General features: G+C 39.6%; 1 protein-coding gene across 1 annotated transcript in view; it reads left to right on the top strand.

The window, feature by feature from the left end:
* The window catches only part of MUC19 (mucin 19, oligomeric), a 199,138-nt gene that overhangs the window by 151,187 nt on the left and 34,644 nt on the right, over nucleotides 1–13,307 (top strand). Inside the window, 25 exon segments of the mRNA XM_011936117.1 lie at nucleotides 191–283; nucleotides 421–474; nucleotides 983–1,027; nucleotides 1,125–1,178; nucleotides 1,642–1,686; nucleotides 2,118–2,171; nucleotides 2,587–2,619; nucleotides 2,882–2,935; nucleotides 3,069–3,122; nucleotides 4,006–4,059; nucleotides 4,549–4,581; nucleotides 6,520–6,573; nucleotides 6,718–6,771; nucleotides 7,180–7,212; nucleotides 7,464–7,517; nucleotides 7,659–7,712; nucleotides 10,072–10,125; nucleotides 10,631–10,663; nucleotides 10,920–10,973; nucleotides 11,110–11,154; nucleotides 11,316–11,363; nucleotides 11,608–11,670; nucleotides 12,232–12,279; nucleotides 12,669–12,722; nucleotides 12,876–12,929. Coding sequence (XP_011791507.1) covers nucleotides 191–283; nucleotides 421–474; nucleotides 983–1,027; nucleotides 1,125–1,178; nucleotides 1,642–1,686; nucleotides 2,118–2,171; nucleotides 2,587–2,619; nucleotides 2,882–2,935; nucleotides 3,069–3,122; nucleotides 4,006–4,059; nucleotides 4,549–4,581; nucleotides 6,520–6,573; nucleotides 6,718–6,771; nucleotides 7,180–7,212; nucleotides 7,464–7,517; nucleotides 7,659–7,712; nucleotides 10,072–10,125; nucleotides 10,631–10,663; nucleotides 10,920–10,973; nucleotides 11,110–11,154; nucleotides 11,316–11,363; nucleotides 11,608–11,670; nucleotides 12,232–12,279; nucleotides 12,669–12,722; nucleotides 12,876–12,929 — 1,275 coding nt within the window.

Raw genomic sequence — 13,307 nt, 5'->3', positions numbered from 1 at the left:
AAAAAAAAAAAAAAAGAAAGAAAAAAAGGACAAGCATATTAGCCATTGCGTTAACCTCGGCCTTGCCAAGGAACACAATACACATGGAAAATGCCTCTCCTGTCAGTTATAGGACCAGGAAGCGTCTTTTCCTGCTCTGAAGTCACAGATGGACATGCTGTCAGCCACATTCTTTCAAGGGTCATAAAAGGGTCTCTATGTTGATCTTTCTCTTTTCTTTCCTATCTAGGCACAGCTGGAGTGCCCTCTGTGACAACAGTTGTCCCTGGAAGCTCTAACTCAGGTAAAGCACCAGACTGGGAGGAACCAGTACTTGGAAAGGGCTCCCCAATGAAGTGTCTGCCTGGGTGATCCTACCATGCTTTCCTCAGATTCTTCAAATCTTTGCCCTCACTGCTATTCTTTTTCCCTCTTTTGCAGAGGCCATGACTGCTTTAAGAGAAAGTGGAAAAACAAGAGCTGAAATAACCACAGGTGAGCTCAGTTAAGGAACGAAGTATACATTGCTATGATTTTCCATGTCTTGCTAGCATATAGCAAAAGTCTGAATTTCCCATATTTGGCATATTAGAAAAACATTTAGCAGATGATCAATATTTAACATCAATAAATATAGTTCAGACACATCAACATTTCCTCCTTATGTCTTGTGCTGTGGGGTCTAAGGACCCTTCATCAGGGCATCATGGAGCTCATTACCTGACAGTTATAGAGGTGATGTGGGCCCAAATCTCTCTATCTGTAACAATACCCTAAATAAGGAGCTCCATGGTAGAGAACTTTCTCTATAAACTTGCCAAAGGAACTATATGTTCCATGGGCAGTATATGGATTAACTCTTAAAAACAAAACAAAACAAAAACTCTAGAGAAATAAATTTTCTGGTGTGTTTAATAAAAAATGTTTTTTTCTATAGGAGTCTATAGCCATTTCATTAATGACAACAGATTGACCAACTAATCACAATCCTCTCTTATTTCAGGTACTACTGAGGGCAAAACTCTGGCAGCTGGAAGTACCCACACAGGTCAGGAATTCTGAACATGGTGCCCTGGGCAATACAGCTTGTGGGGCCCCAGAATGTCCTGTGCAGTCTTCATACATCCAATTCCTTTCTTTCTCAGAGGCCACAACTTTCTCAGGAGGCAGCGGGACCACCCGAGCAGGACCACCAGGAGGTGAGCTTGTTAGGCTGAGGCCTGAGGCTCTCATCATCTCTCTCTCTGGGTGGATACAGGGAACAAATAATGTGAAGGCTTTTGAGGGAGGGGGATTTTCTCTGGGGCCATATTGTGTCCTATATCTGGTCAGTTATTCTGCTTGTGATTCCATAATCTCAGATGACTCAGCCAGTCTGTCTTTAGTATCTTGACTTATGGAGAGATTTTTTTCTGATATGAGGCTTGGGAGTCTATTACACTTATCCCATCCTTCCAGAATGTCCAACTGTCCTTTACCCAATTTACCTTTCCACTCACAGCTGGACACTTTCTATTATTTTTCTTATTTAGCTATACATGATGTTAATTTTCTCTCTCCCCTCATGAGAAAACTTTGTGAAGTCAACTGATTATTTAAATGCCCCTAGCTGTATCAAAGAGTCCTGCTTAAGGTTAAAACCATGCTGTATTTCTCCTGTAGGCACTTCTGGCATATCAGGAGGATATGTCCCTGGAAGGGAAACAGGTCAGGGTGATTTAAACCCTAGTCTACCTTTGCCTTATAGTAAAAGGGAAACCCAGCAGCAACACATCCATCTCAGTTTGGCCAAGGAAAATGAAGTGCTAGAAGTTGTTCATTTTCCATTCACTATAGAGACAGAGTATCCTCAGGAAAGGGCTTCTAGTGCTTTAGGGCCACATTGATGCTTCCAAGCATAAATGGGGAGAAAATGCTCTATTGCTGCATTTACCTCTTTTTCTTTTTAGGAGAACCTTATGGAACAACCCTTACATCTGGAAATTCTAACACACATAGCTTAACAAAAATAAAGTGCCTCATATTTAGTGTCAGATGTAATGATATCTCTTTTAGGGTTGCTGTGATAAAATAACACCCCAGTAACTCCTCTCAGTATTCCAAATTCACAGACTTCCCTACTCTATTTCTTTCCTCAGAGCCCACAACTTCCATTGAAGAGACTGGTCCTTCCAGAACTGTATTCAAAACTGGTGAGACTAAAAAGCCCATAATTTGGGGTCATCTAGATTAGGTCTTTTAACTTCCTTGAGGGTGTTTGTGGTTTTTATAGACACTGAAAGTGATTCAATATAGCTTTGTTACTAGGGAGGAATCTTTTTTGAAAGGCTACTTATTCTAAAATTGAGTCTCCCTCTATTGAGGCTGAGGATGGGAAGGGTTTTCCCGTTGTGTTACTATTACCACCAGCATTTGAGCTGGAGGCCAGATAGTTTTCTGTGTGTACATGTGTGAAAGTGTGTAAGGTAGGAAAGAGCCCCATGGAACCAGGGTGCATGCATGCATATGTGTGTATGTATCTTACAACTGGCTTTCCCAATATTTTCTCCAACATCTGAAGTTTCAACACATTTAAATCTTTTTTCTTTCTTCTTACGTACCTCACAGTAGGCATCACTTCAGTCCCAGGGAGGCAAGCAGGTGAGCATCGAGAAAATGCATCTAGTTTCCCTTTTATCAACTTTGTAGTTGTGCTTGAAGTTAGAAACATTTTCTATGTGCTTTGGTTATGAATTTTTGAAAGCAAGCAAATATATATAGTTCACCATCAGTCTCATGCTCAGAGAGAGACGTATGTTGTAGGAAATAAATAAATACATAAATACAGCATATCCCTTTAAGATTTGGGCCTTCCTAGAACTTACTGAATCACTATGGTCCCCTCAATCCCTTTGTGTTTCAGGCACCTCTGTGGTGGCGCCTGGCACAACAGTTGCCCCTGGAAGTTTCAGCACAGGTGAGTCCACTGTGTGGTGGGGAATCCCTTCATGGGTGCTTGCCATAATGTCTTTGAGTGTTTCAATGAGGAAGCATCACCATTCCATTCCATGCCCCCTGAATCTTTTCTATTCATGTCCTTCCTCTGCCAGCAGCCACAACTTCTCCTGGAGCAAGTGGAATGACTGGGGTTAGAACCACTTCGAGTAAGCACGGACAATCCACTACCTCCTTCCCAGTAGACATTGCCTTAATCACATGCAGTATTTGTACTTCGTGTAAAGAGTCTTTTCTGAACATGGATTACCAGATAGGCAGGATATTACATAAATGACTAAAGGCCCGACACTCAAATTCCTTTGTTTTTCTTTCTTCTGTTCCAAGGAGACTTCCCCATGAAGCTAAGGCACTGAGAATCAGTTGTGTGATTTGAGAGACATGTTTTTATTTCTCTCATTGATATCTAGAGGAAATAATTGAGTTATGGAAAGTTTTGTCATTAAATTTTCCGTGAGACAGAAATGGTGCATGGAAAACATATGTAGGTTAAATCTTGGTTCTAGAAGCCCCTGAAAAGAGCTTCTTAGAACTTTGAGAAAACACATAGTTCCCACACCTTCATGATATGACATGTTCATTCTTATTATGGGTAAAGAATTCAGATTTTGATTCCTATCACTTTCTAATTCCAACTTTCAATGTGGCAGCCACTGGCAAACTTCTTGCATGTGAAAAATCTAATATTTAAAGCAATAAATAATGATGATAATAGTAATAAGCATATCAATCATTTATGAGTTCTGACCATATACCTTTTGAAATTAAGTTTAAATAACTTATTCCAATTAAGAAACACTTACATTTCAATTAAGAACAATATGATTTTGAAAATGTTTTACCTCACCATTTAACAATTATACTTGGATATTGAAGGTTTCTATCACGTTTACAGTCAGAAAGATTTCTCTTCTGACTTAATAGTAGGTGATAAGACATTTTGAATTAGGCTTATTGCATGTCTTGACATCCACTTAGCTCATCCCTCTTCCTTAATACTCAATTAATTTTGGTTTTCTTTCCATCTTTAAGAGACTACAACTTCCCTAGGTAGAATTGGCACCACTAGAACTGAAATAAAATCAGGTAAATATGTTGTAGTATTCATTATTTATTGTTGTATTTTGATAGATTTCTTAGAGGAAATATTTTTTAACAATGAGTTTTTAAGTTACAGAAAATTTGCATTGATGATGCAAAGAATAGCTTTAATGTGGAGTGCAGTTCTAAATTTCTTTTAAGGCTGTAATATTTCAGGGGAAACAGAATTTCTTCTTAGATCTGGATTTGTAAACATGTGGGCCCAAATTTCCTGAAGGCTTTCCCTTCTCAGAGACTAACTTCAGGGTTCTAGGCCTCTGGAGAGGAGAGTTGCAGTAGCTTCAGCTCTGCAATTATTTCCCTTTGAGAAGAGCATAGTCTGTTTATCATCATAGTGTTGACTTGTATTCAGCATAGAAACCATTAGGTTGTCATACTTCACTTCAGAGATAAAAATTCAAAATTTTCTTTTTTCTCCTTTCTCTTTCTTTCCTTCTCATCCTCCTTCTTCTTTTTTTTTTTTCTTTTTATTAGGAGCCACCACTGGAGCACCAGGAAGTAAGACAGGTAGATTTCACAAATGCCTTTTATATGACCTTCGACGTTGGTAAAAATAAGTCATCAGGGCAGTCATATTATCCTTGGCTTTGCAAAGGCACACAGAAAACACAAAACATGTCTGTCCTCCTGTCAGTTATAGGTCCAGGAAGTGTCTTTTCCTGCTCCAAAGACAAAGACAGGCATGTTGCTTGCCACATTCTTCTAAGCGTTACAAAAGAGTGCCCATCTTTCTCTTTTTTCCTACCTAGGCACAGCTGGAGTGCCCTCTGCTACAACAGTTGCCCCTGGGAGCTCCAACTCAGGTAAAGCACCAGGCTGGGAGGAACCACTGCTTGGAAAAGGCTCCTCAGTGGGGTGTCTGCCTGGGCAATTCTACCATACTTTTCTCAGATTCTTCTAATCTTTGCCCTCACTGCTATTCTTTTTCCGTCTTTTTCAGAGACCACAACCTCTGCAGGAGAAAGTGGAATAACAAGTGCTGAAATAGTCACAGGTGAGCTCTCCTAAGGAACTAAGTGTAATTTGTAAGTTTCCCATGTGTCGCTAGAAATATAGCAGAACTCATTGAATTTCCCATATCTGGCATATTAGACACAAATTCAGCAGGTGTTCAGTATTTAACATCATTAAATATGGTTCATAAATTTCAACTTTCCCTCCTTATATCTGCCTTGGGCCTAAGGACACTTGATCAGGGCATCATGCGACCCATTCCTGATAGTTACAGAGGTGACTTGAGCCCAAATCTATCTCTCTGTGTCTAAACTTTAAAAAAGGGCCTCAGTTGTGATGTTTGTAAACTTGCTGAGGAAACTGTATGTTCTGTGGGCAGTAAATGGATTAACTCCTAAAATACAAAATCCAGAAAAATAAATTTTTAGCATATTGATGCAAATAAGTATTTTCTTTTTCCTTTAATAGCTTATTCTCATAACATTAAGGAGGACAAATTGACCAACTGACCACATAATCTTTTCTTATTTCAGGTAGTACTGAGGGCATCTCTGGCAAAACTCTGGAAGCTGGAAGTGCCCAAACAGGTCGGGAATTCTAATCATGACCCGTTGAGCAGTCTAGTCTCTGAAAGCCACAGAATGTCATGTGTAGTCATGATACCTCCAATTCCTTTCTCTCTCAGAGGTCACAACTTTCTCAGGAGGCAACCGGACCACCCGAGCAGGCCCACCAGGAGGTGAGCTTGTCAGGCTGAGGCCTGCTCTCATCTCTCTATTTGGGTGGCTGCAGTGAACAATAACATGAAGGTTTTTGAGGGAGGGGGATTTTCTCTGGGGCCATATTATGTCATATCTACCTGGCCCGTGATTCTGCTTGTGATTCCATGACCCCAAATGGCTCAGCCAGGCTATATCCAGTATCCTGGCTTATGGAGACATTTTTTCCTGATAGGAGGCTTGAGAGTCTATTGCATGTATTCCAACCTTCCAGAACTTCCAGTCCTTGTTTTCCCAGTGTACTTTTCCACCCACAGCTTGACACTTTCTGTCATTTTTCTCATTTAGTTTTACAAGATGTTTGTTTCCTCTCTCCCCTCACCAGAAAGCTTCATGAAGACAACTGATTATAAAATGCCGCAAGTTGTATCAAAGAGTTCTACTTATAAAGATAAAATTATGCTTTGTTTCCTCTGTAGGCACCTCTGTCATACAAGGGGGATATGCTCCTAGAAGGGAAACAGATTAGGGTGATTTAAACTCTATTCTACCCTTGTGACATAGTGAAAGAGAAACCCAGTAGCAACACATTCATCTCTGGTTGGCCTGGAAAATGAAGTGCTAGGAAGTTGTTCATTTTCCATTCATTATAGAAATAGAATGTTATCAGGAAAGGGCTTCAGTGCTTTAGGGTTGCCATGTTGATCCTTCTAAGCTTAATTTGGGAGACAATACTCTATTATTCCATTTCCATTTTCTTTTTCCATTTCAGGTATCATGGGAGAATCTTCTAGAACGACCATTATATCTGGAAGTTCTAACACAGGTAGTCTAACAAGAAGGAAATGTGTCGTACTTAACATCAAATGTCATTCTATATATTTTAGGGCTGCTATGATAAAATCTCACCCGAGTATCCTCTCCCAGTATTCCACATTCATAGACTTTACCACGCTCTTTCTTCCCTCAGAGGCCACAACTTCCATTGAAGAGACTGGTACTTCTGGGACTGGATTCAAAACCGGTGAGAAGAAACAGCCCCTGATTTGGCATCATAAATGTTAGGTCTCTTAAGCTTTGCATGAGAGAGTCTGTGTTTTATTTAGGGCTGCTGGAAGTGATTCAAGATAGTGTTGCTGGTGGAGATACAATTTTTTTTGAATTATAATAATTCTAGAATGGAGACTGACAGCTTTATGTCTAAGGATGGAATGGAATTTCTCCATTTGTGTTACAACTGTCACTAGCATTTGAGGTGGAATTCAGAAAGTTTTCCGTGAAAGTGTGTGAAATACAAAAGAGCCTCATGGACCCAGGACACATGCGTTTATATGTGTGTGCATGCTTACACATTTTCTTGCTTTTTATCTTCTCCTACATCTGATGGTTTCAGCACATTTAAAACATTTCCCCGCTCCTTTCTATCTCACAGCAGGCATCACTGCAGCACCAGGAAAGCAAGCAGGTAAGCATTGGGGAAATCCATCTAGTTTCCCTTTTATCAAACTCCAAAAGTGCCTGAAGCTGAGGACACTGTCTATCTGCTCTAGTTGTGAAGCACTGACAACCAGCAAATGCATCTAGTTCACCAACTGCCATATCCTCAGGGAAAATGACTTCTCGTATAGAAAATAAATATAGTATATACCTTTTAGATTCAGGTGTTCATTTGACTTACTCACTCATCATGGTCACCTCAATTCCTCTGTGTTTCAGGCACCTCTGGGGTGGCACCTGGCACAACAGTTGCTCCTGGAAGTTTCAGCACAGGTAAGTACACAATTTGGCACAGAGCCATTTCTTGGATGCTTTCTACAATAATGTGTCTTTCCTTTTGCTGCCTCTGTGCAAAAGCGGACCATTCCCTTTCTAAATCCCAGAATGTTTTCCATACTTGTTTCACTCTCTCAGCAGCTACAACTTCTCCTGGAGCAAGCAGAGTGACTGGCACTGGACCCACTGCAGGTGAGCCCTGATGAAGCATGACCTGCTGCTCAGTAGACAACGTTGCCTGAATCACATCTAATGTTTGTACTTCTTGTGAAGAGTATTTTCAGAACAAGCATTATCATATTGGCAGGATTTTACCTAATTACCAAATATGACACTCAGCCTCCTTTATCGTCCTTTCCTCTGCTTCAGGGAGACTTCACCATGGAACTGAGGCACAGAGAATCAGTTGGGTGATTGGAGAGAAATGTCTTTCTTTCTCTCATTGATATCTAAAGGAAGTAATTGAGATTATGAAATTTTTGTCATTAAGTTTTCTGAGATAGAAATGGTGCATGGAAGACATATACAGATTCAACTCCTGGGTCTAGAAACATCTTAAAAAGAGCTTTTTTTGGCACATTGAGAAAACACAGTTTCCTCACCTTCATCCTCAGCCATTTTCTTTCTTGTTTTGGGCAAAGAATAAAGATAAGGAATCCTGTCACTTTCTAATTCCAAGTTCCAATGTGGTAGGTGCCAGCAATTTTTTTTTTTTTGAAGAGAGGACATCCAAGCAAAGGCAATTTGTGGCCAGCCCTGAGATTGTCCCCACTCCCTCTGGCAAAATTATTGCACATGGTACTGGTACCAAAACAGAGATATAGACCAATGGAACAGAACAGAGCCCTCAGAAATAATATCACACATCAGCAACCATCTGATCTTTGACAGACCTGACGAAAACAAGAAATGGGGAAAGAATTCCCTATTTAATAAATGATGCTGGGAAAACTGGCTAACCATATATAGAAAGCTGAAACTGGATCCCTTCCTTATACCTTAGACAAAAAATAATTCAAGATGGATTAAAGACTTAAATGTTAGATCTAAAACCATAAAAACCCTAGAAGAAATCCTAGGTAGTACCATTCAGGACATAGGCGTGGGCAAGGACTTCATGTCTAAAACACCAAAAGCAATGGCAGCAAAAGCAAAAATTGACAAATGGGATCTAATTAAACTAAAGAGCTTCTGCACAGCAAAAGAAACTACCATCAGAGTGAACAGGCAGCCTACAGAATGGGAGAAAATTTTTGCAATCTACTCATCCGACAAAAGGCTAATATCCAGAATCTACAGAGAACTCAAACAAATTTACACGAAATAAATCAAACAACCCCATCCCAAAGTGGGCAAAGGATATGAACAGACACTTCTCAAAAGAAGACATTTATACACCCAACAGACACATGAAAAAATGTTCATCATCACTCACCATCAGAGAAATGCAAATCGAAACCACAATGAGATACCATCTCACACCAGTTAGAATGGCGATCATTAAAAAGTCAGGAAACAACAGGTGCTGCAGAGGTTGTGGAGAAATAGGAACACTTTTACACTGTTGGTGGGACTGTAAACTAGTTCAACCATTGTGGAAGACAGTGTGGCAATTTCTCAAGGAGAAATTTCTAGAACTAGAAATACTATTTGACCCAGCCATCCCATTACTGGGGATATACCCAAAGGATTATAAATCATGCTGCTGTAAAGACACATGCACATGTATGTTTATTGCACCACTATTCACAATAGCAAAGACTTGGAACCAACCCCAATGTCCATCAATGACAGACTGGATTAAGAAAATGTGGCACATATACACCATGGAATACTATGCAGTCATACGAAAGGATGAGTTCATGTCCTTTGTAAGGATATGGATGCAGCTGGAAACCATCATTCTCAGCAAACTTTTTTTGGTTTTTTTGTAAGGACAAAAAAACCAAACACCACATGTTCTCACTCATAGGTGGGAAATTGAACAATGAGAACACTTGGACACAGGGTGGTGAACATCACACACCAGGGCCTGTCATGGGGTGGGGGTAGTGGGGGAGGGATAGCATTAGGTGATATACCTAATGTAAATGACAAGTTAATAGGTGCAGCACACCAACATGGCACATGTCTACATATGTAACAAACCTGCACGTTGTACACATGTACCCTAGAACTTAAAGTATAATTTTAAAAAAAGAAAATTCTGATACTGAAATCAATGAAAATGATGATAATAGTAGTGAGCATATCTATCATTGATGAGTTCCTTTCTATAACCATTTTTATTAAGAGGTTTACATATCTTATTCCAATTAAGAACTACCTAAAGTCTAAGAACCATATGAGTTAAAATTCTTTCATTCCCCATTTAAAAAAAATACCCTTGTGAATTGAGGGTTTACATCACCTTTACAGTCAGGAAACTTTCTTTTCTAACTTAGTAGGGGCAAGACATTTTGAATTGGGCTTCTCTCATGTAATGATATCAGCTTAGCTCATCCCCTTTTCTTAGCACTCAATTAATTTTAGTTTTCTTTCCATCTTTAAGAGACCACAATTTTCCTAGAAGGAAGTAGCACCACTGGAGCAGAAATAAAATCAGGTGAAGATTATGGGGGTTTCATTATTTACTGTTGTATTTTGATAAATTTGTTAGAGGAAACATTTTTTTCAATGAACTTTTTATATTGGAATAATTGTAAATTACAGAAGGGTTGAATAGATTATGCTAATAATCTCTTTAATGTGGAGTAGAGTTTTTCCTTTCCTTTTGAAGCTATTTCAAAGCAACCGGGATTTCCTTTCAGATTTGGAACAACTTGGGCCCAAATTTCCAAAAGGCTTTTTCTTCTCTAGGACTAGCCTCAGGGTTCGAGGCCTCTAGAGAGGAGAGTTACAGTAGCTCTGGCTCTGAAAGGGTTTTTCCTTTGAAAATAACTCAGTATGTGTATCATTACAGTACTGACTTGTATTCAGCAGAGAAATCATTAAGATGTCACATTTTAGTTCAGGGTAAAAATTCAAACTTTCCTTTCTTCCTTCTTTTCCCCCGTTTCTTCCTCTTCCTCCTCCTCCTCCTCCTTCCTCTCTCTTTTCCTTTTCATTAGGAGCCACGACCAGAGCACCAGGAAGTAAGACAGGTAAACTTGGAGAACATCTTTGATATGACCTTCAATCTTGGCAAAAATAATCAGAGCAGGCACATTAGCCACTGCATTAACCTTGGCCTTACAAAGGCACACAGTAAACATAGAAAATACCATCTCCTGTCAGTTATAGGTCCAGGAAGCATCTTTTGCTGCCCCAAGGTCCAGGTAGACATGATGCTGGCCACATTCTTCTAAGGGTTACAAATGTGTCAATCTGTTGATCTTTTTTTTTTTCTTTCCTGCCCAGGCACAGCTAGAGTGCCCTCTGGTACAACAGTCACCCCTGGGAGCTCCAACTCAGGTAAAGCACCAGGCTGCGAGGAACCAATGCTTGGGAAGGGCTCCTCAATGAGGTGTCTGCCTGGGTGATCCTACCATGAGTTCTCAGATTCTTCAAATCTTTGCCCTCACTTCTATTCTTTTTCCCTTTTTCTCAGAGGCTACAACTTTTTCTAGAATCACTGAAGCAGTAACAGTCTCAGGTGAAAATGGGAAGTTTGTAAAATAGTTTTAACAATTCAAATTGATTGAAATAAATACAGTGTGATTTCCTATGGAAATCTTTGTCCAAGCCCCTAAATTTCAGAATATTAAATTTTTACATTTATAGACAGCAGAATATTCTCTCTTTTCTCTTTTACAGGATCCGTGACCACTGCACTGGGGAGCCAACTCTCCAGCAGTCAAACAGGTGAGCATGGGAAAGTATGAATATCTTCCTGATATTTACCAGTATTTAGATAATAAGGATACTTCTAATGTGAGTTCTTAGCCTTGGCTTTTTTTTTTTTTTTTTTTTGGAATGAAGTATCCTTGTTGAAAGGTGTATGAGGAATAATGGAATACGCCCTCTGAGTTAACAAAAAACATATAATGTTTTTCTTCTTAGCCCTTCTGTTAATGTAAAGGAAATGATGTAAGTGTCCTTCTCTTAGTGATTCTAGGTTCCAGTGGCATCATCTCTCACACAACTGTTGCACCTGGAAGTTCTGTTATAGGTAAGTGAATATTTTCAATGGCAGTCATCACTTGTTTAATTTCAAGGAGGAATATGTAACCCCAAACATCCTTTCTGCTTCATTTCCTCTTCCAGAGGCCAAAGCTTCCTTAGAAGCCATTAGAGTCACTGTTGTGACATCACTGAGAACTAGGGGTCTCAGAGGTTAGCATGGCCATTAAGTAGTATCATGAGTTTGCCTCTGGATCTGAGAAGTTACCGTGTAGGGAGGGCAGGTCCTCCCATCCACACCCCTGAGCTGACTTCTGAACCAGCCTTTTCCAATGCCTGGCCTTAGGACATAGATTTCTGGAGAGGGTAGCAGGAGCAGTAATTCCCTGGACAGTTAACCCAGTGGATATTATAGGTATTACTACAGAATCAGCAGGAGTCAAGACTGGCCCAGAAGGTCTGTCTCAGGTGAACAGATGACTAAAATGAACTCAGAAATGGTTTGCTCTCCATCCTGAGATTTAAGTATTAAGTTGCTGAAGGGTTGCCTCAGTGATTGATTATAGGTCAAAACATACTCAGAATCGTTTTTCCTACTTTCAATCATCAGGAATCACCTCTGATGCATCAGACAATCAAGTCACTGGAAGTAAAATGGGCGAATATGTTAAAGAAATTCTTTTGTCTCACATTTGAGGGTTTTATATTATATATGCTTGGGAAGCCTACTAAAAGGTAGGCTTCTTGAGAAAAAAGTCTCTGTTCAATGATCCCTAGTACTAAACAGGGCCCAATAAATATTTATTAAATGAATGAAATAATTAAAATATAGGAAAAATATATAATTCAATCCAGGAACAAAAAGGCCAATGGAAGAACATGCTCAAAGGACTGCCACATAGACAAAGCAGGCTGTGTGAATGGTGCCTCCTGGAGCTAGCCAGTGTACAATATGAGTGATATGGCCCTGGAAATACAGATTTAGTTTATACCTAGACTGCCTGTATGCAAAAGATTCTTTATAACACCATAACCTTCTCATTTCAGGCACTACTGGTGTAGCCTTGAGCACAGCTGTTGCACCTGGAAGTTCCAGTACAGGTAGGCTAACAAGATGAGAAGAAAGCTCCCTTTCTGGAAATAAGATGGCAAAAATGTCTTTCACATTGCTCTTCTTCTATAAGAGCATCACAGTATATTTCCCCATCCTTCTAAGTCCTCATCCTTTACTCGTTGCTTCTCTTTTTCTTCCAGAAGCCACAACTTCCCCAGGAGTCCACAGAACCACTGTAGTGGGATGGAAGACAGGTGAGAATTAATGGTGTGTGTTTGTGCATGCATGTATGACTTTTGAGTAATAATAAATTACAATTATACTTTGCTTCTTAATAGGATAGTTTTTCGAGGAGGAGCTTTTGAGGAACTCTCATCTAAGATCGGCGTTTTGTTACTTGATTTTGAATTAACTTGGGCAAATTTCCTTCCATTTCCAGGGCCAAGCCTCACATATATAACTCTGCAAATGAGAGTGAAAGTGATAATTGTATGAAAAGTTTTCTTTTTCCATTTTAGTTATCTCCATTTTAGGTATATCAGAAAAATGAATTACTGGCTCAGAGGATTCCATTTCAGGTCAACAGAAGGCCAAAATGCACACAGATTTGCCTCGAATGATATATTTTTCCT

The sequence above is a fragment of the Colobus angolensis genome, unplaced genomic scaffold, assembly GCF_000951035.1.
Source record: "Colobus angolensis palliatus isolate OR3802 unplaced genomic scaffold, Cang.pa_1.0 Scaffold150, whole genome shotgun sequence".
In the NCBI taxonomy this organism is placed as follows: domain Eukaryota; kingdom Metazoa; phylum Chordata; class Mammalia; order Primates; family Cercopithecidae; genus Colobus; species Colobus angolensis.
Note: the sequence above shows the minus strand (reverse complement) of the source record. Positions and strands in the feature narration are given on the sequence as shown.